Here is a 21724-nt window from a genome sequence, read left to right on the forward strand (position 1 = left end):
AAAATCTTTTTGGTGCAAGTCAATGACAACTGGATCTGAGTCATACAGAGGTATAGCAATAGGGGGTGCAAAGGTTGTATTCAGCCCCTTTGACACATAATAAGACACCAGTATTATAAAAAGGTAGGATTTTTGAGGCCCTGATACCGATTTTGCATTGGGGCCCAGGTTCTTCACGTTATACCTCTAGCGCAGAGCTATGATTTAATAATACAGTCCAACAGACTGTAAGCTAGTTTGTTAGCCTCTGACAGCTGAAATCTACCTCCTGCTGCCTTGCCTTGACCAATGCTATAGACTACAGCTCTACTTATTCAGTTTCTGTGGATGAGCACAAGTTTATCCGAAATCAAGTGTGCCACCAGGACTTCTAGTTGCGAGTGGTTAGACGTGTAGTGGCGTCAAACAGGTGGGCATCACTGTACCCCATCCACTTTCCATGTCAGTGACGTCAACTGGACAAATCAAGCATCCCTACAGCAGTAGGCAGAAAAAGCGATACTTGTATCTATATCTCTGGTCTACTTCGTAATAATGTCAGCAACATGGAAAAACAACAGATAAATTGTTCCCTGAAGAAACATTAACATTTAAGCAAGAGTATTTACATCCTAACTTATCTGTAGCTCCCGAGTCACACACTGCGGGGTCATTCTGAAATCTTCAGCTGTCTCTCTGAACAGGTGGGAAGTAACAATAGTCCCAGTAACATCATTCCTGCTAATGGACGGGAAGGCGCTGAGTCCGCCTCTCCGAGGAAGAGTTCCAGACCTGTAACCAGAGAGGAAGAAAGCTGACAGAAGTGGAAGGAAATGGATTTCACCATCATACATTTTATTCTCCTCATAACAGGTACCGTAGCCATTGAAATCTCCACATCTATGCTGTCTCATTAACATAAAGCAATATTATGTATCTAGTAATCATGACTTTCAAGTATATGTTGCATGCCCTCCCTGTTGTCTTGGCTGTCCTTCATTGTAATGTTGACATATAGGCCTCCAATTATATTCTACTATGTCTTCTAAGCATGTTTTTTAGGGTTTTCTGCTTCCGTATTCGCAACTCTATTTATAAGGGTGATTTACCCTCGATCGCTCATGATCCACTTGGTTCTTCCTTCTTAAAACTGGCCAGAGAAGTAATAATAAAGATCATTAATTATGTTGATTGTTGTAAAACAATCAATCCTGGATGCCATATGCTTAATTATGCTGTATGTACATGGGTGCGTGCGATTTTTGTCTTGGAAACCTGTGATTTCTCTGCGATTGCAATGCGTTTTAGCTTTGAAAATACATCGCACTGCAGCGCTGTACATGCGTATTTCAGCTGCTGTTCCAGTAGTTAAAATAGAAAAAAAATGCATCGCACTCACATGCAAATCACAGGGCGTATGAGTGCAATGCGATTTAAAAAAAAAATTCATATACCCATAGGAAATAACGGGTGATTCTGAGACTTTCGGTCTCAGAGAAAAATCGCCCATGTGTATTAACCCATAAAAAATAATAGGTTCTTTACTGATGCGAGTTCCATCCATATTACATTGGATGGAACTGTCATTAGTTTCTCGCCTGTGTAAATACAGCCTTTGGCCGAGCTCACACGGCCGTAGGTAGATGCGTGCCGCACGTGCAGCAAGTACACAATTTCCATACACTATTTTGCATGCATATGCATGTAACACATGCCAAGACAAGACATGCTGCAATTTTTTTTGCATGACTAATAGGTGACTAGCCCAATAGAAATCAATGGGCTATTGGCATCGTGTGTCAAAAATTGCACGCCCGACGACAATGCGCCCGTGTAAGACAAGCCTTAAACCGTATTTACACAAGTGAGTTCACAGTCAGTTAAAGACCGATATCACAATCCGAGGCTTCCTTCACATGAGCAAGAAAATCGCGACAGATTTGTGTGTTGTGAGACGTACAAATATGAACTCCATTCTTTTAAATGGGGTCATAGACATGAGCCATATTTTCCTGCATGGTACCACAATCCGATGCAGGAAACAAATCGTGCCATGTTCTATCTTTCTACGTGCTCTCGCATTGCAGCGCCTATTATTTTCGATGGGGCCAGTGGCAGCAGCGCACCACATGCTATATGCACGCAATGCAAGGTCTTCCATTGAAAAACAGTGGGAGAAACTCCGTGATCCTCTGCTGTGGCTGACAACCGAGGTGGGGGATTGCTTCTTCCCCAAAGTGATGCGAGGCTGTTTTGACATAAAAATACTTTGCATCTGCGGGGAATTCACATGGTGGGGAGTGTGATTCATGACCCCATATCGAGCTCGCCCGTGTGAAGTTAGCCTTAACCCTGCTATTTTTCCTGCAAGTGTTTTGCGAGAAAAACGCATCCATTGCATCGCTGCACATGCGATTATCACACACATTTTTCACACGCATGAAAATCGCATGTTGTTTCTAAAGTGAAAATACAAAGTTGCATTGCATTCACATGAAACTCACATTTTTGAGTGAGTGCGATGCAATTTTTGTTTGGCCTTCCATAGGAAAAAAATGAGCGATTCTGGAACAGAATCACCCAAAAACTGGACATGCTGTAAGTTTGCGAAAAATCGCTGGTGTAAATGAATGCATTGAAAATCAATAGGTTATTTTTGCAAGAGTTCCATCCATACCGCAATCGGACAGAACTCGCCCAGGAAAATCGTTTGTGTAGATACGGCCTTAGTTAGCGCACTTATGGAACATCTTTTAATTTTTTTTTGTTGGTCAAAACAATTATTAGCGGAGAAGTTGCAAGAACAATTTCTGCCAGACTGAAAAGCATTATCTTGTATTCATGTCTTCAAATATTGGAACGTGAATGAATAGACTCATCTCAGTGATAAAAACTACTGGACTAATTGTCAGATGGGGTGGTCTCAGTGGCCAATTTATTATACATGATCTCCCCCCATAGAGTCAGGCATGGCGTCATCTAACATGCCGATCCTTTTGTTAATCAGGCTGCCCCGTACACATTAGATGGTCAATGGATTCTACTGAAATCAGTGGATGTCAATGAAATTCACCTGTGTTTGAGCTGCTTTGGACTTTAGCATTTATCTGTTTTCTGCTGCTGATATACAGTTATATGATGTTCTACATGGCTACACAGCAGTCCTTCCCACCCTAGACTCATCACAAGGGCTTAGTTACAGTAATACTTTATAATTGGCTTCCAAAACCAAGAGTAAAAATGATGTTTTAGAATTTTTATAGTAAAGAATGTTGGTTGATACATTTTTATCACGTTTTGTGAAGTATTCCCATTCTACAATGCGAGAACATGTTTCTGGTGTTTAGCATATAAGTAACGTGCCTGACTGGCAGCCGCAGGTGAATGCTTTGGGTATTTTTAGTTATCTAACCATACTTTGAAACACGAGTAGTTGGCCCTTAAGAGCTTATATGTAGGGTGATTGGTAAACATATGCAAATAAGTAATTGACTGTCGGGATATTTCACTAATGTCTCATCTTCAACTTGTGCAATCTTAGAATTGGCATTAAAAGGGTATTCCCAAAATTGCCTTTTATCACCTATCTCACTACTAAGACACCCACTGATCGTGAGAACTGGGTCAAGCAGATGTTGATCTGGTAGGGCCATTTTACAGTCTGGGGATCGTGGGTGGTGGTGGGGGGATTGTTTCTTGTTGGGCAACATCAGTCACCAGTCTAGCAGGCAGGGTGGTGCCAGAACGTGGAGCCGGCATGAGGTTGACGGCAACAGGAAATCGTTGCACCAACATCCGATCACAGGACTTACTTAGGCTTTGTCCCTGCTGGGTAGCATCAAGAAATGGCTTATATGGAACTTTGTTAACAAGCAAGCAAATGCCATGCTGTTTCACCAAGGTACCAGGGCTAGAAGTCAATTAAGAGTGCGATGTCTTCCAGCAAAAGAACACTCCTCTGAGAGGATCAGCAGGCTTCGCCTTGAAATAGGCGTAGCTGTGTCAGCCTGTAGCAGCCGGGCAGAACCCAGCTTTATTCCTTGTTAAACACTTTTCTCCTGATGCTCTTTCGGGCGGGAACCACCTTTCTATTATCCCAGACATTGCCATGCAAAGCCAAAACCCTTGCCTTCTGCTAGGGGTGCTCAAGCTCCTCCTTGCCAAGATCCCGAGGGTACAAAACATTTAACGTTGCAAACAATAACAAATTAGAAGTCATCAGACAAGAATAAAAGAAAAGTAACATCTCTGGACCATGCTAATCACCTTCTTACACTGTACACCCTCTCCTCCTCACTGCGAACTAACTGTACCACCCGCAGTGAAGAGGAGATTGAATAAAATGGCGGTTGAGCATATGTGTGGCGCCGCTCCATTCATTTCAATGGGGCTGGAGGAAATAGCCTAGTGAGACCTCCACCAATATGATTTTTGGGAATACCCCTTTAAATTCAACAAAATGTGCATATGTGTTAGAGGCTCTGCTATGGGCCTCCATTGAGGATTCCGTCATCTTTGATATAATTGAATATAATGCTATGGCACAATGGCGCTATAATTGTTACCATAGATCTTTGTTCATATGTAAGGTAACAGTTTCTTTAAGCTGCATGCCTCCAGTTGCTGTGTGAATTGGTGCGTGAATGCAGAGGGGCAGGTTCCCAAGCAGAAGGGAGAGTCTGATTCCAATGGGATGCTTACTATTGGAGTGACTGAAAGAGCATCAGGTGCCCAGTGAAGTATTCAAATACACCTTAATTCATCATGAAGTCTGTACCAAGATAGACAGGGCCTCTCTGCATTCACCATCCATCTGTCCAGTGAGATAAGTGTGTACTGACTGCAATTTACCAAAGTTTCCATTCAATAAAAGTCTATTGTTGAGAAAGAAAGCTGTGACATGTGGTCCTTCCAGCTTAAGATGCGTCTCTCGTGTAAGGTCCTGGCAGACCCTGTGATGACGCCTTTGTCCAGCAGTTTCCAGTAGAGACCCAGCTGGGAGTGAAGGTACCACCGATCCCGGCTGTTTCCTCCACTGTAAGTCAATCCTGGATCCTGCAAGAAGCTACCCCTGCCAAAGAAGCCTTTCAAAGACACTGGGCCTCTCAGCGAAACCTGATGGGCATCATTATAAGTCAGTAGAGTTCCTGAGGCGCAGCTAGTGTTCGGTGTGCAACAGATCCGACACTGCATTGAGGTTTTTATAAATAACCAAAACTATAACACATTTCATATAGGCTCCATTGTCAAAAAAATGTATACTGCGTGGTATATAATTTTTTGTGGGATGACCCTGCATAAAATAGTGTATGCTATACAGCCAATTAGGTATACAAATGCATACTACTCCAACAGATTCAAAAAAGGGCACTCTTAGCATATTTCAGGGGTTAATGGAGCCCTATGAATATGTTTGACATATACGCTGGGAGCTTTCAGAGCATTTATAGCAATGTAGGGTTCTAATGTGATGTGAACATAAGCTGAACCAGCTATATGCTCTGAAGACCTCATAAAATGTCTCTCCAAATCTCAGCATCCAGCCGTCTGTGAGTGTGACATATAGGGACTTAGTGTGGGTAACAGCTATAATGATTTTGTAGGTTATACGTTTTTATTTAGAATTTACCTAATTTACAACTTGTATTATCGTCTAAAGTTGCGGTCACATTCTGCTGGTTGTAACTGGAAAAAATCAACAATTTGTTGGCGTAAATGCCTAAGGCCCCTTTCCCATCTGCACTGATATTTCTGTCCTCAGAGTCAAATGGCAAAAATGCCAGAATTGCCAGATTTGGCATATGCTGGACACAAGTGGTGCTGGACGGAACCCATTCACTATAATGGGGTCCATCCGGCTTCTGGCAAGCTGCCACCAATTTTCTGGGCGAAACAGCCTGCTGCGCTATTTCATATGGGATATTATACCAGATATATACAAGAGGCTCTGAACAGATTAGATGTGAACATGGCCTAATAGTTTATCTCATATAATATAGAACTCTTTGCAGCAACTGCATATGCTGGGAGATTACCAGCTCAGTAGACTGATGAATTGTGAATGCAGCTTTGATCTATACAGGCTGTAACTCAGTGCAAATCAAAGCAGAATACAATTCCTAGTATCAATGGGACCTGACAAGTTCCCAAATCTCAAGGATTATTGAACAGCTATAGAAACATACATACATAAAACCTATGTAAAGGAGGAGAATAATTAGAAAGAAATCCTAAGGCTCCGTTCACATCTGAGTCTGAGACTTTGTTCTGAGCCCTCAGCATATCTAACACAAAATGCTGGACAAAATAGTGCAGCATACTGTGCTATTGTGAGCAACTCTCCAGAGGGGGAATCGATTCACTCCCAACTGTTCCCTATCATGGGGGCAGTCTGATGTCCTAGAGAGGGGCGGGACCTCCTCCATAGCCGTATGAGTACTTTGTCCATGGTGCCCACAGCCATAGGCGTAACTATAGGGGATGCAGTTGCTCCCAGGCCCAAGAGCCTTAGAGGGCCCATAAGGCCCATCTTCTCCATATAGGGAGCCCAGGACTATGAATAAAGCATTATTGTTGGGGGCCCTGTTACAGATTTTGCATTGGGGCCCAGAAGCTCCAAGTTATGCCTCAGCCCAGAGCACCTTCATTACTACCCACTTTCCTGATACTGCACTGTCAGGGGGGAACAGGGCTTCCACACAACACCCAATGTGTCTCTTCTCTCCCCTTCTAGCCACATCCTGGATCGAAGGGGGGGCAGCAATTAGCAGCCAGGCCTCTTGTATATCTGTAAGGGGGAGAGACCGTATAGAACCTCCCCCTTGCAAACTTAACCTGATATAAACTGCTATGATAAATTCTGCTACTATAACTGTTATTTTTAATTGTGAGGAATTTCCTAAGTGTTTTTCATTATTTTTCACTCTTCTGTTTCTGGTTTTGCCAAAGCCCACATTATAGCATGTAGCAGTTTGAACTAATAGCTAAAAATGTGAACTGTGTTAAACCTTTGGCAAAAACCCTTTCTTGCTTTGCCCAAAATGTTGTGAAATCAAATCAATAATAGAGTAAAAGACAATCAAACAATGATACTTTTTTGCAACAATTCAGCATAAACTTTTCTTCTCTGTAGCGGGAACCGTTCTCTCCTCTGAAGATGAATCTCGCTTGATTGAGGACTTGTTTAAAGATTATAACAAGTTTGTTCGCCCCGTTAAAAAGTTCAAGGATGCCGTTGTGGTGACAGTCGGACTCCAACTGATTCAGCTGATCGATATTGTAAGAATATTTTGATAAAAATAAAGTGGGAAAGAAGTTTATTGTAGTCAATAAGCAATGATATGGGTGAGACTGCAACCTCTGCACCACCTATAGTTATCCTCTTTTTCCAAAGGATAAAGGGGTTGTCTATTTGCAAACTATTGATCAATTGGGGTCCATCATCAGGGACCCTTGGCAATCAGCCTGCCGGTTTCTTGTGCAGTGAGCTGATTTCTACATGAAGCAGACAACTCCGTTCTCACTGCAGTGGCCAGGCTTGGTATTGCAGGGCCAGCTTGCATTAAAGTGAATGAGAACTTGGCGTGCAATACCAAGCCTGGCCACTGCAGAGGAAACACGGCCGTCTATTATAGAAATCAGCTCATTTTTAAGCACACCAACTTAGCAAACAGGTAATTCGCAAAGGTCCCAGGTGGCAAATTTATTATTGATGGCCTATCCTGTTGATAAACCGTCAGTAGTTTACAACTGGACAATCCCTTTAATATTGAGGCAATCTACAAGTTATTCTATAATGGAATTCAGTTTGTTAGAGATATCAGTTATTTCTTTTGTGGCCATTTTTGCTTAATATCCTATTTTCTTATCAAGGATGAAGTCAATCAAATCGTGACAACAAATGTTCGTCTCAAGCAGGTTTGTTGATGGATATTGTTTACATTTGTGAATTCATACTAATGTTTTTAACATTTTTCATAAAATAATATGATGTACAAATGCACAAAGTTCTACATTTTATAGTACAGAGAATACTCTCGCTCACACACAATATTGATGGCAGATTATTAGGATTATGGATTTTCCATTCATTTCATTGGAGAGGAACAGCTGATGTCCATTTCTCCACTAAACACAATAATGTTGTTTGAGGTTAGTAAAACATGGCTGTTTTCCTCTAAAAACAGCACCACTCTTGGCCTAGGTTTGTATTGCAGCTCATTTCTATTGAAGTGGGGTTGAGATGCAATATTAATTATCCACATCCCATATATAAACATAGCACTGTTTCTGGATGAAAGCATCTAGAGTTTTAAAATCTCCTGCACCCTTTCATGGGTTTGGCCTATTGGCACTGGTGCATCTTGTCTCCACTGGAACTATGGGTGGAGTAATGGGTTTGTCCTGGTGGAGTTATAGGGAAGGCCCACAACTGGTGATTGGCTACCTCACATTCCTCCCCAGACGCAAGGTGAGGCCTCTACCCATTGTTCTACCATTAAGGCTCCCTGCTGGGCTGCTCTATGCTCTGCTAGCCCCGTTGTTATTGGCGGCACTGTCAGTGTGGCCATGGCGCTGTGCCATGTATCTCCCCTCCCATCTCCTGTCAGTGTTCCCGGCTCTCTTCCTTCTCCCCTCCCAGCTCTGGCGCTGTAAATCTCCCCCCTCCTGCCCTCGCATAGCCGCCATGGTAACATCATCTCCGCTGGCAGCTACTGTCGCTGTGCTGCCCCCACTGTGAGTTTCCCCGGCGGCCTCCCATCAGCGCTGCAATCTCTCTCCTGCCCTCCCAGCACCTGTCACCGGTCCCCGGCGCTCTGCCTTCTCACCTCCTTGGTCCGGCACTGTCCTTCCCTGGTGTGACACTCTCCCCACCAGCCTCTCATCAGCGCAGGTATCTCTCATGCCCTCCATCGGCACAGCTTAAGCCAGGCTCGCTGTCTCTCCCCGCCACTTGCCGTGCGCTCCAGCTGAACAGCAGCTGTGAGTCCTTGCCAGAGCCTGACAGGACAGTGCTGAAGGGGGTGGTGAGCACATCCCTAACACTAACCCTAAGCCGAGGTGCGTTAGTGAGGATATCTCTAACCCTAACCTCGGGGGCGTTACGGAGGTGTTCCCTGTCACTCTGGCCAGCCAACCCCTGTCTCCACACCTAGTTCTGGTGGAGACATAATGCACCAGTACCTGGCCTCTCTAGAATGCTTGAGTCCCAGTTACCAGGCTCCCACATATCTGACTTTTATGACATTTCTGACATAGCAAAGAAGCTTTTTGGATCTGTAACTCCATCTCAAGAACACACAACAAAAAAAGTATAAATAAAAAACTTACCTGTGAATTGGCCTGATTCTTTCATATTGTTGGTGGTTTACATAACTCTGTTCTGTTTTTTTTTCTCTAGCAATGGGTAGATGTCAATTTAAAATGGGACCCAGTAAATTATGGAGGAATAGAGAAGGTCCGGATTCTTTCTGGTGATATTTGGCGTCCTGATTTAGTCCTGTACAACAAGTAAGACATTTACTTATTTACATTGCAGATTTCCTGCCTTCAATGTACCACAGCGCCACCGCTCAGCATGTGCTTCTTCTGCACTGGGCTCCTTCACTGCATCTGGTTCACCTCATGTCATGAATTACCACCCATAGTGTCCAAACGGCTTGCATAGCGCTTTTTTGTGTATGCACGTGGGAGGGAATTCAACAGGCTATGTACTGTATTTCCCCTATCCTATATGCCCTGAATATATATGCCATGAAGCCACCAGTCAAGAAATACTCAATGTAGACATAACCCCTTCACATATTATTTTCATAGGTAAGGGGTATTAGGATTAATATTACTATTAGGCATCTTATCTCTTTTATTCTTGTCTTGATTATTATAACTTATTATTACTAATTGGTCTTCCCATCACTAAACTCTCCCTGCTACAATATATCCTGAATGTAGCAGCCAAGCTCAACTTTCAGTCTAACTGCTACACCGTTGCCTCCACCTGTACCAGTCACTGCCCTGGTTGCCCATCAATTATAGAGTACAATTTCATCCAGACAGTGCTGCACCTACCTTCCTATATTTCCTCCCTCATCTCTGTCTACCACCCAATCTGTGCTCTCTGTTCTGCCAATGATCTAACACTAGTATTGTCCTTAATCTGACCCCTCAACTCCCATCTCCAAGACTTCTCTTGTGCTGCACCAGTTATGTGGAATGAACTACCCTAGACTATCCGGTCAATTCCGAACAGTCACAGTTTTAAGGATAATCTCACTTCTTTTTAAGCAGATTTATCACACTTCATAATCTAACTCTTCTTTGTTTGCCACCTTTTTATATTATTCCACAGTACCTGATTTGCTAATTCACCCGGCACACTTCGGGCTCCTCGGTGTTCATATACAGATACTGACTGGTGGATGACTCATGCAACTTTGTGTGTACCTCCCTATTATTATAAAATGAGGCTGGATCGTTGCACAGAATGAGCACTTTTATCTTTTGTATCTCCTCTATTTCTACATATATTGTAAGCTCTATAGTTCATCTTCATAACACATCGGGAACCTCCCATGAACCAAGGATGATTATGTATCAGCGTACAATGCATGCAGAGCCCTGCAGTGTGGCCTTTTATAACTGACATATTTTAATTTTGTCGATATTGAGTTATTTCAAGTCCAGTAAAGCTCTTTAGGCACGGCAACCAGTGTGCCGGTTATCACTGGGACCACCACTGCCGGTTTCTGCCAAAGATGCCAAATTTCGACCTTCAAGTCTTCATATTCAGTCATTTTCTGTTGTTATTTCTCATTGACTCTGCCATCACCAGGTATAGGAATGTTGACGAGCCCCAGTTTTTCTTTTCAGTGATAGTTAAATTGGACGTGCTGTGAGCCAAGACTTTGTATGTTTGTGTACAGAAATCCCACAGTATTTTTACTGCTTTGTTTTGAACCACTTTTTCGGGCTTATGGTCAACCAGTTCTTTGTTGTGTGTTGAAGGTAGTTTTTGCAGAGAATCCAATGAATCATCTTTGCCACCAAATTGTGTATGTAGTCGATTGTTTCATTAGCTTCTTTGCAGAGTCGGCATTTTGCATTTATTGTAGATTTTTCCACCCTAACTTTTATCACAATAGTCCTGATTGCCTGTCCTTGTTCTAAAATCAGTCCTTCTGATTCTATTTTCAAAGTACCCGATGCAAACCATAGACAAGTCTTTTCTTTATACACTTAACCCTCATTTTTTCCAGAAACTGGCCATGTAATGCTTTGCTCTGCCAGTTATGTCAGGTAGACGGATGTGGTTCCACCTTGGCTGAGGGTTATCTGTGGTGGCAGCACCTGGACAACCCTGTTTTTCATGCTTGACCCCAACAAGTGAGATACTGATTACACCGATAGTCCCAATAATGTGACTGCTGAGACTGTACTGGGCCAAAGTGCGGTACCTGCAGGTCTAAACAGGAGCATAGTGAAGGACCCAGGCTGGCAGCACAGATGCGGAAATGAGGTCCAAGCTTTAGGACAGGGCAGGCAGCACACAAAATCAGAGTCCAAAATACACAGCCGAGGTCTGGAAACACAGAAGTTAGAATGGTCAATACTTAGGTAAGGGTCAAGACCAGGAATAGATACAAACTGAGGCTTTGCCACAGTGGCTAATGAGACCAATTGCTTAGGCATCCATCCTAGGGTGTGCGTGATTAATATAGCTGGCTGCTGATTGGTGAGGGATGGAACTAAGGAGCACGTTCTTGCCCTTTAAGAGAGGGGCAAGAGCGCAGGGAAACACTGGTAGCAACCAAAGGCATAGAAGTGCTGTGTACCATGTAACTGGTGGTAGCGTCTAATCACAACCCCATGAGCAGCTGAGCAATGGTGGCGCAGTGTGACAAGTTTCAATGCGACACAATTTTTTTGCAACAGTTTAGCACTTTATTATTATTATTCTATAGTGCAAACGGTGACTTTGCAATTGTCCGAGAAACTAAAGCCCTTGTGGATCATAACGGAAAAATTGTGTGGAATCCACCAGCCATCTTCAAGAGTTACTGTGAAATGATCGTCACACATTTTCCATTTGACCAGCAGAACTGCAGCATGAAGCTGGGGACGTGGACCTACGACGGCTCGCTGGTCATTATAAATCCGGTAAGGAGTAAAGGTAACAATCAGTTTGTAGTCTGGCAGTCTACATGTTGGATTCTTCATAGATTCTAGATGTAAATATTGTGCATACATATAAGGCAACTCAACTTCATTGATTGAAATGTATCTACAATAACTTCTCCTAGGAGAGTGACCGTCCTGATATGAACAGCTTCATGGAGAGCGGAGAATGGTTCATGAAAGATTACCAATGCTGGAAGCATTATGTGTTCTATGACTGTTGTCCTGATAAACCATATCTGGATATCACCTATCATTTTCTTATGCAGCGCCTTCCACTTTACTTCATTGTCAATGTCATCATTCCCTGCCTACTCTTCTCCTTTCTGACCGGTTTAGTATTCTACTTGCCTACAGGTTCAGGTATGTGTTCTATGAATTGACCGTGCTGGATGAGACTCTTCATATTATCATAGTATGTAAGGCCAAAAAATGATATATGTCTATCCAGTACAGCCTATTGACCCTCAATGTTGATCCAGAGGAAGGCAAAAGAAAACAATGAGGTAGAAGCCAATTTTCCCTATTCAAGGGGAAATAAATCCTTCCTGACTCCAAGCTGGCAATCGGAATAATCCCCGGATCACCGAACCTTCTGAAGTTATTAATGATTATAACATATAATATTGTATCGCTCAAGAATGGCGTCCAGGCGCCTCTTGAAGTCTCTTATCGAATTTGCCATCACCACATCCTCAGGCAGCGAGTTCTATAGCCTCACTGCTCTTACAGTAAAGAACCCCCTTCTATGTCAGTGTAGAAACCTTCTTACCTCTAGATGTAGAGGACTCTCCCTTGTTACAGTCACAGTCCTGGGTGTAATAGATGATGGGAGAGATCTCTGTATTGTCTCCTGATATATTTATACATAGTTATTAGGTTGCCCCTCAGTCGTCTTTTTTCTAGAGTAAATAATCCCAATTTTAATAACCTCTCTTCATGGGGTCCTCTATTCTTCTGATGGGTGCGGGTCCCAGACATATATCTTATGGGTATACCATTAATGTCTTCTGTAAGAAAACTCCCCTCATACTATAATTACTCTATAAGTTACTTCTTAAACATGTTCTTTGTTGACAGGTGAAAAGATAACGCTGAGTGTTTCAGTCCTGCTGTCCCTGACTGTGTTTCTTCTGGTTATTGTTGAATTGATCCCATCAACTTCCAGCGCAGTGCCACTGATCGGAAAATACATGTTATTCACCATGATGTTTGTCATAGCTTCAATCGTCATCACAGTCATTGTGATCAACGCTCATTTCCGTACCCCAAGTACCCATACTATGCCTCAGTGGATGAGGAAGGTAAGTTGCAATATTTCACAGTAATTACTAAACTATTGCAGGTTCAAATGTTTCTGCCACTACTTTTCTAGCTGGAAAATGACCAACAAAGGATCAGCCTTAAATGAGTTGTCAAGTTGTAAATTATTGGTGGAGTTCTGTTGCCTGGGACCTCCACCAAACTGCTATTCTTTGAGCCAATGCACACGTGCATTGAGACAATTTTTGCAGTGAGCAGACAGCTCCGCTTCCTCCAGTGGCCAGGCTTGTTATTGCAAGCAAAGTTTCCTTTCACTTCAATTAAAACTTGGCCTGCAATACCAAACATGGTCACTGCAGTGGGAATGGAGCTGTTTGCTTCCTGCGAAAATCAACGCAATGCATCAGTGCACCAACCCAGATAACAGCCAGTTGGCAGGATTCCCTGGTGACAGACCCCACCAATCTACTATTGATGACCGACCCTGAGGCCACCAATAGTTTACAACCGAAAATCCCTTTAAGGAGGTTTTTCTGTAAATATTTAGCACCTATTCACAGGATACATCATAGTTGCATGATCACTGGAGGTCCGATTGCTGGGATCCCCAGTGATTACAAGAACACCAGTCCCGAAGCCCTCAGTGTGAATGGTGTGGTGGTGCATGTACAGGACCACAGCTGCATTCATGTCTATGGAATTGGTGGAGATAGCTGAGCACCGTACTCGGCTATCCCTATAGAAGAGAATGGAGCGGTGGTCATGCATGCCCGGTCACACAGGGAGTTTGGAGTCATCCATTCTGTTCTGTATATACGTGATACATATTCTAATGGGGAAACCCAGATAATATAATGACTTTCATTAGTTTTCCTATTACTTAGAAAGTATCAGATTTACTTTAATGCAGATTACCAAAAATTTGCCTGTAGATGATATATGTATAAACGTTGTATTCCGATGTCAGAACCTGATAATGAACTTACAATTGTGCATTTTCTTTTTCCCCATATGAACCACCAACGTCCGCATTGTTTTGCAGGACTGAGGGCAAGTTAGTGCATTTTACTGCTCTCCCACAATTCCCTGGAGCTGCCCTTTGTGCAGTGCGGTGATGCAACTTTGCAGCAGCGGAGTCTAGTGCATGCAATAATCTGAGTAGATTACAGATAGCTTGATGCGCCTCAGCGTGCGCATATAAAAACAAACTGGTTTTCCTTTTTGAAGCATTATCTAGTTGTCCTGCTCCACCGAGTTTTTGAACTCGTAAGGAGTGTAGACATTTGGTTTTTTTCTTTCTTTGATCCGAGGGTCTTTGGGTCTTTTTTTCTTTGCTGGATATGTTTCATTCTTTTGTTAGGTGGGAAGTTATTCCCCTTGTTTTCTATGGTTTTACCATCTTACAAAAAAAAAGAGATAAAGAATTTTTTTTTTAAAAAGTCTGCGCATGTGCAGAGGTACCAGTATGTGCCAGTGGCAAAGGACTGTAAACGGATTACTGCACATGCATGACCACCAAAGGTATTGTTGTGGGTGGACCTTACCCACAGCAACCGGGTAGATCAACAAATGGAGACACAGGGAGCAACATTGAAACAATGCACTTAACAAAAATGGAAATATATTGCTAATATGCTTATTATTGTATCTTGGATCAGTGTAGTCCTATGTACATTAATGGGAAGCACTTTAATTATTAATGATATTATTAATTATACTAAACCTCCATGACCTGTATGAATGCTCTCGGTCTGCAGCATTGTAACTTTAAATGGTCATGTAACCTCTTCGTATATTATCCTACATAAAATGTAATATCTTCTTCATGGGTGACATCTAGGAAGAGCGTGTCGCAGGTATATGTAAAAAAGAGGTGATATAACTCTAATAAGCCACCATGTTTGCTGGACTTTTTTTTTTCTTAATTATTACATTAGAGGTTTTTAGCAGCTGGCAGAGATATCGTCATATAGTGTTAATGAAAAAAGTTTGGCGCCATGTTAGCCATTAGAGCAAAATGTGATAATTCCCAGCAAGAGAAACCAAGTAATCTTGTAGATAGGATACCCTTTAAAGACTAACAAAAATACATGATGTTATTGCGAGCTTTCGAACCTCTCAGGGTCCTTCCTCAGGCTTAATGGAATAGATCCGAAGAGGCATGCATATATGTACACACATACTTATGACAAAGCACAGCAACTGAAAGGTACCCTATCTACAAGATTACTTGGTTTCTCTTGCTGGGAACAATCACATAGTCGTTAAAGTAATCACTTAATTTAGGTGAAACTCAAGGGTTGTCTTAGCCTTATCAATCAGGTATGCCTAATTATATATAGACGATGCATCGGAGAAGAAAACAATGCAAAACTCTCTAGTGAGTTTCCAAACTCTTCTGTTTTATTGTTGCAATGCAAGGTTATACAGTGTAACATCCCCCACAAAGTCAATAAGTCAACAATTCAAAGTCTACAGCATGTGTGAATCGTCTATCTTAGTAAAACATTACAAAGGTTGATTATGACAAAGCTGCATGCTCAGCATCTGGGTCTCTGTTAGTAAAATTCGAATACGTGTCATTTGTACATCTTGCTATGCACACGGCCCAAATATTATGCACATGATACTACTGCATTAAATGTAATTCAACACTTTCACAATATCATTCAATACTTTCATATAGACATGAATGGAAAAGTCCCTCTCTTTAGTTATGAGTGTACACTCGGCTAATTGACACCCACACAGGCATTCATTATATACTGTCATATGTTCTTCTCATCAGGTTTTTATTGAAACCATTCCAAACATGATGTTCTTTTCTACAATGAAACGGCCTACACAAGAAAAAAAAGGAAAGAAGATTTTCACCGAAGACATTGATATTTCAGATATCTCAGGAAAACTGGGTTCTGCCACTGATACCTACCAGTCACCAGTTTTAAAGAACCCTGATGTGAAGAACGCTATAGAAGGAGTTAAATATATTGCAGAGTCCATGAATTCAGACCAAGAATCCAATAAGGTAAAAGTCTAAATCCATGGCATATTCATTTAACAACTAACCCGGGTTTTTAAAAATTGATGGCCCATCGTGAGAATAGCCCAAGAGTTGGACCCCCTCCAATCAGATATTCATGGCCTATCCTGAGGTTAAATCATACATTTAAAAAAACTTGAACAATCCCTTTAAAGTATATTGACGGTCTTCCACGTCTACAGTAATGTATTGTTGTATTTACAGGCTTCAGAAGAATGGATCTTCTCTGCAATGGTGATTGATCATGTTCTCCTAGCGGTTTTCATGCTGGTCTGTATAATCGGGACAGTGGCTTTATTTGCTGGACGGCTCATTGAGCTACATATGCAAGGTTGAGTTGCTATGAGTTGATATCCTTTGAAGTCATGAAGAAGGATTTTCTATTGTCGTCATCAAGTGATTTACTGTTGTCATAACGTAAGAAACAATTATAGAAGGAAATCCTCTGTAAATACTGAAGTCCATGCTTGAATTTCAGAAAATATTTTTTTGAGAAGAACTGAGAAGAACTGATTGGAAAAGGTTATATTCATTCTGTTCTACTATCAAAATAAATTATATTCATTGCCCATTTTTGTTTCTGAATAGTACATATAATTACTGTTATAATTAACCAGTTAACTTCATGGGGAAGATTTATCATATGTGCAGTTCCGTTGTTTTTTTTTTTTGTATCAATTTTTGTTGGCTATGCTTATGCCTACGATGCATCTAATTCTTCAAAATGTTGCATACAGCATGGTAAATTAAATGCCAATACAGTGGTGCCTTGGGTTGAGAGTGTATTTTCGTTCCATGACGAAGCTCTTAACCCAAAACACTCGTTACTCAAATCAATTTTCCCCATTGAAATCAATGGAAAAGCCATTAATCCGTTCTGGATCGCGCAGCTCTTCCACTGATTTCAATGGGGATAGCGTTGTGCCATTGAAAGCAATAGGACGCCGGAACCCCTGCATTGATTTTCAGGGAAGGGCTTTAAATATAAACCCTTCCCTGAAAATCATCCATAGCTGTAGTAAAAAAATAAAATGATATACTCACCTGTCTGCCGGGGCTCAGGCGCGTCTAGCCGCCAATTTTTCTCTCTGCACTGCTCTGAAGCTTTTCAGCAGGCGGGGATTAAAAATGCAGGAAGAACAAGCAGTGGCTAGACACCCCTGAGCCCCGGCAGTGGCGGACAGGTGAGTGTATATTTTTTTCTACAGCTAGGGATAATTTTCAGTGAAGGGCTTATATTTAAAGCCCTTCCCTAAAAATCACTGCAGGGGTTGCCGGCAGGCCATTGCTTTCAACCGGGCCACCGTTGCTGCTGGTGGCCCCATTGCGAGCAAGGCTTGTAACCCAAATGTTTGCTCTTAAATCAGAGCAACAAATCGGGAGAGAGCCTGCTCTCAACTCAAAAAGCCTGTAAGCTTATAAGCTGTGACACTGTTAACCCAAGGTATCATTGTACCTTCTTTCTCCATGGTGTGAATGTTTGTGCATTGGAGTAGCTGTGGGAGTTTTTATTCAACTTTTTAAAAAGTTCTGTGTTTAAAACTGCTACGCCACACATAGCGGAAATGCTGGGGATTTTCCACAGCAAAACCCTCCACGGCAAAATCTGCAGCAATTCCACATCAAAAACAAAGTCAAAATCTGACTCAAGATCTTGACTCAAAATTAGCTGCAGATCCGCAGCTGATTTCGGCCTGCCCTCCTCTCACCTCGCAATCAGCAGCTCTTCATTGCAGCACTCAGAGCAGCCTAAACCTGGCAACTACTAGTTGTTGCAACCGATCAGGTGATGTACCCTCCTCTGCATCACCAGATTAGTGGTCATAGTGCTCAGTAGTGGTTGCCGGGAGAAAGAGGGCTGCTCCGTGTGCCGCAGTGACAGGTTGCTAATTGCAAAATGAGAGGAGTTGCAAGCCTGCAAATCTGCAGCTGATTTCGAATCAAAATCCACACCAATGGTACGGATTTTGACTCTGTTTTTGATGCAAAAATGCTGTACACAGGGGGGCGGAGTTGTTTTGAAAACAAATCACACCATGTCAGGCTAAGGTATGTATGTATGTGTAATGAATAAATATAAATGTGTGTATATATATATATATATATATATATATATATATATATATATATAATGTGTCGCGCAGAGTGCTAAGGCAGCAGAAATGCGGTCCCAAGCTCTCGTTCACGACCTGAAGGTTGTGAGTTCAATCCCCGCGTGGTTCAGGTAGCCGACTCAAGGTTGACTCAGCCTTCCATCCTTCCAAGGTCGGTAAAATGAGTGCCCAGCTTGGTGGCTGGTAATAAACAACCTGAAAGTGCTGCTGAATAAGTTGGCGCTATGCAAATAACAAGATTTATTTTTCATTTATTATTCATACATATGTATATATCATAGAATGGTAGAGTTGGAATATACGTGTGTGTATAATGTGTGTTTCATTGGTAGGGTATCCTCCAAGGGTCCTGAATACCAGTCAAATAAATAGACTTGGCTATTGGACAGGATAGGTATGTGAGTAATGCCAATATTACCACAGTGCCTAACGTCAACTCTAAACAGAACAATGCAAGTTTACAAACATAAACAGACAACGAAATAAAGTGATAACTGAAAAAAGTGTACACAGGAAAAATTAAGAACAAGAGGATGACTGGTCATTAATCAAAGAAGAAGGGGAAGGGGACATAATGGAGAGCTGAGATGGAGAGTAGCAACTGTAGTCAAGTCTAAGCAGCCGGAGAGAAGATCTGAAGAGCTCTTTCAGAGGACCATTGGGAGGCCAATGTCATGGTGGATGGAGTCAATTTATAGGGTTAATACAGAAATAAATCCAACACTGATGATAAGTTGGATAAAGATCCCAAAGGACCCTTACAAGGTAGTATGGATCCTATAATGAATTCACCAAAAAACATAAAGATAAGGAAAGGGTGAATATTGTCAAGTTTAAAATATAACCTTTACTAAGATAAGATAAAAATACTGTATATAATGCCTCAATAATTCACCATAGATTTGTCACAATCCAGCATGGCAAGATAGGTCATTGATAATTGTCACATATATAACGCCACAGCACTGTAAGGTAAAGGCAATTAAAGCACAGTCATTAGTAGATAACCTACGGTAAAGCAATGTTAAGTAGCAATAAAGGTAATATTAGTGATGATAATAGCTAATAACTCCATAGTGTGGCGCCATTTAAAAAGGCGCAACCGTGGGTCAGTTTCTGGCGACCAGGTGATGTCAGAGCCGGGAGAACTGCGTCTATAACAACTTGCACTTCCATGCAAAACAGCAAGAGAATTATCGAAGCACCACTGAACACTGGTTGCATGATAAGTCCCCATACACTCACAGTCAAGGGCATTTCTTGGCTGGTGTTTACATCCACTGGTCAGGTCACATTAACAGCCAAGGCTAAATAGACTGATGAAATTGTCAAATCCACCAATTGTCCACCAATTGTCAAATCAATTAATTTATAAGAAGCACTAAAAGTTCAATCTGTCAATTAACCCTCAGGTTCCATAGTGTGCAAGGTGTAAATCTGTAAATAAGGGAAATGGAACAATACCTCTGCAGCGCCACCTATTGGAGACTAACATTGACTGGCAGGAATGCTGCCTTCCAATAGGTGGCACTGCAAGGGTATTGTTCCATCTCCCGTATTTGCATATCACCCAGAGGAGCATGAATGGCCTTATAAGTCTCCTCACTCACTCACCTTGTAGGCCCTCTCCCTAAGGAGAAAATATAACGTTCCTGACCTAGGTGTAAATCTAAAATGTCTCTCTATGTAGTAACAGACAAACCCAATCACCTGCACATGTGGAAGAGGAGATCAGATCAAAACCCATAAATGTGCTGTAATTAGTTGTATTTCACTGGAAAAGAGCCAAAAATGCAATACCTGATAAAGTGCAGAGCAGTCACGATCGTCATAAGACCGGCACAATGGCCGTAGGGTAGGCACAATGGCAGTAGACCCTAGCAATATGCAGCAAGCCAGACTATAAACCGGAGGAGCTAAATTGTCCACTGCAGAAGCCAGCCAATAGATGGGTGCGTCCCACAATACAGGATTACAACTCACACTGACATGGCAGTGGGTTGGCCTGTATCTCAACAGCGGGCTGCACTGGCTGACATCTTGGGCTCCCCCAGAAGTCTATAGTAAACTGCATAAAGGAAATATTGATGCACACTAATAAAATGCGGGTGTTAGTTTAGCATTTTGGCCAAGACGCATAAGCTGATGGGCCGACGGCAAGGCCACACCGCGTCCGTCAGAACCTACACTATCTCACTTAACACAAAAACATATTTCACTGGAAATATGTCTGGCTTGCTGCATATTGTTAGGGTCTACGCCCATTGTGCCGGTCTCATGGCGATTGTGCCTGCTCTGCATTTTATCAGGTATTGCATTTTTGGCTCTTTTCCAGTAAAATAAAGTATTTCTAGTAAGGGCAAATTCAAGCAGTTGTAATACAAACTGATTATGTGCCCTATATTAGCCCAATGAGCCACTGTGCGTAGTCCAAATTAATGGAGAATAGAGGAATAAAGTGCTTCAATGTCGATGGAAGCCAGCCTGGTAAATGAGTCAATAGAGATGCCCTTAATGCGTCTCAATAAGTCATTATCATCTGTTGCAAAAGACAGCAAAGAGGAGACAAAATAGGACAGAATATGATTAATATATATACCCAAATTCTGACATAGATACCAAACTCCGGAAACAATTGGACGGCCTTTTGAGGAAGTCAAGCCTTAGTGAATTTTAGGGAGGCTATAGAAAGTTGCTTGGACTGGAAACTTTGAATATAGAAATTCATAATCATCAGAACTAATTAAGTTATCACTCTTAGCTTGTGCCAATAAGCCCTTTTATTCAAGCTGGTAATGCTGAGTAGGATGATGATAAGACTTCATATCTAATAGAGTCGCATCACACGTTTTCACACATCTTACAATAATCAGACGTGTCCATCACTACCATATTACCCCCCTTTTCTGAGGGTTTGATGGTGATGGACGTGTCCTGCTCAAGGGACCTGATGGCATCGATCTTCTCATTAGAGCAGTTCATCCAATATTGCATATCACCACTAGTAACACGATTAACAAAGACCTCTATGCATGAGACATCTCCTAATGGTGGCATCTTTGTGCTCTTATTAATTAATGATGTTACAGGGCTCTCTCCTTTCTCCCTGTCATTGCTTGCCAAAAGTTTAACCCTTTCCAGTCCACTGTCT

General features: G+C 42.0%; 1 protein-coding gene across 1 annotated transcript; it reads left to right on the forward strand.

The window, feature by feature from the left end:
- The first annotated feature begins 673 nt into the window (after window positions 1-673).
- LOC136576499 (acetylcholine receptor subunit alpha-1-A-like) lies at window positions 674-17028 on the forward strand. The gene is made up of 9 exons (XM_066575814.1): window positions 674-852; window positions 7112-7257; window positions 7852-7896; window positions 9380-9489; window positions 11940-12135; window positions 12279-12516; window positions 13234-13457; window positions 16205-16444; window positions 16664-17028. Exons 1-9 carry the CDS (start codon window positions 813-815, stop codon window positions 16793-16795), a joined length of 1371 nt encoding a protein of 456 aa, XP_066431911.1. The 5' UTR covers window positions 674-812; the 3' UTR covers window positions 16796-17028.
- The last annotated feature ends 4696 nt before the right edge of the window (window positions 17029-21724 follow it).

This window comes from Eleutherodactylus coqui, chromosome 8, assembly GCF_035609145.1.
Source record: "Eleutherodactylus coqui strain aEleCoq1 chromosome 8, aEleCoq1.hap1, whole genome shotgun sequence".
Lineage (NCBI taxonomy): Eukaryota > Metazoa > Chordata > Amphibia > Anura > Eleutherodactylidae > Eleutherodactylus > Eleutherodactylus coqui.

What these genes read in the sequence shown, in the direction of transcription:
- LOC136576499 (XM_066575814.1), top strand. Translation starts at nt 813, where the DNA reads ATGGATTTCACCATCATACATTTTATTCTCCTCATAACAG. An exon ending in CTACTTGCCTACAGGTTCAG is followed by an intron (nt 12,517 to 13,233) that starts GTATGTGTTCTA and finishes CTTTGTTGACAG; the next exon opens with GTGAAAAGATAACGCTGAGT. An exon ending in CAGACCAAGAATCCAATAAG is followed by an intron (nt 16,445 to 16,663) that starts GTAAAAGTCTAA and finishes TTGTATTTACAG; the next exon opens with GCTTCAGAAGAATGGATCTT.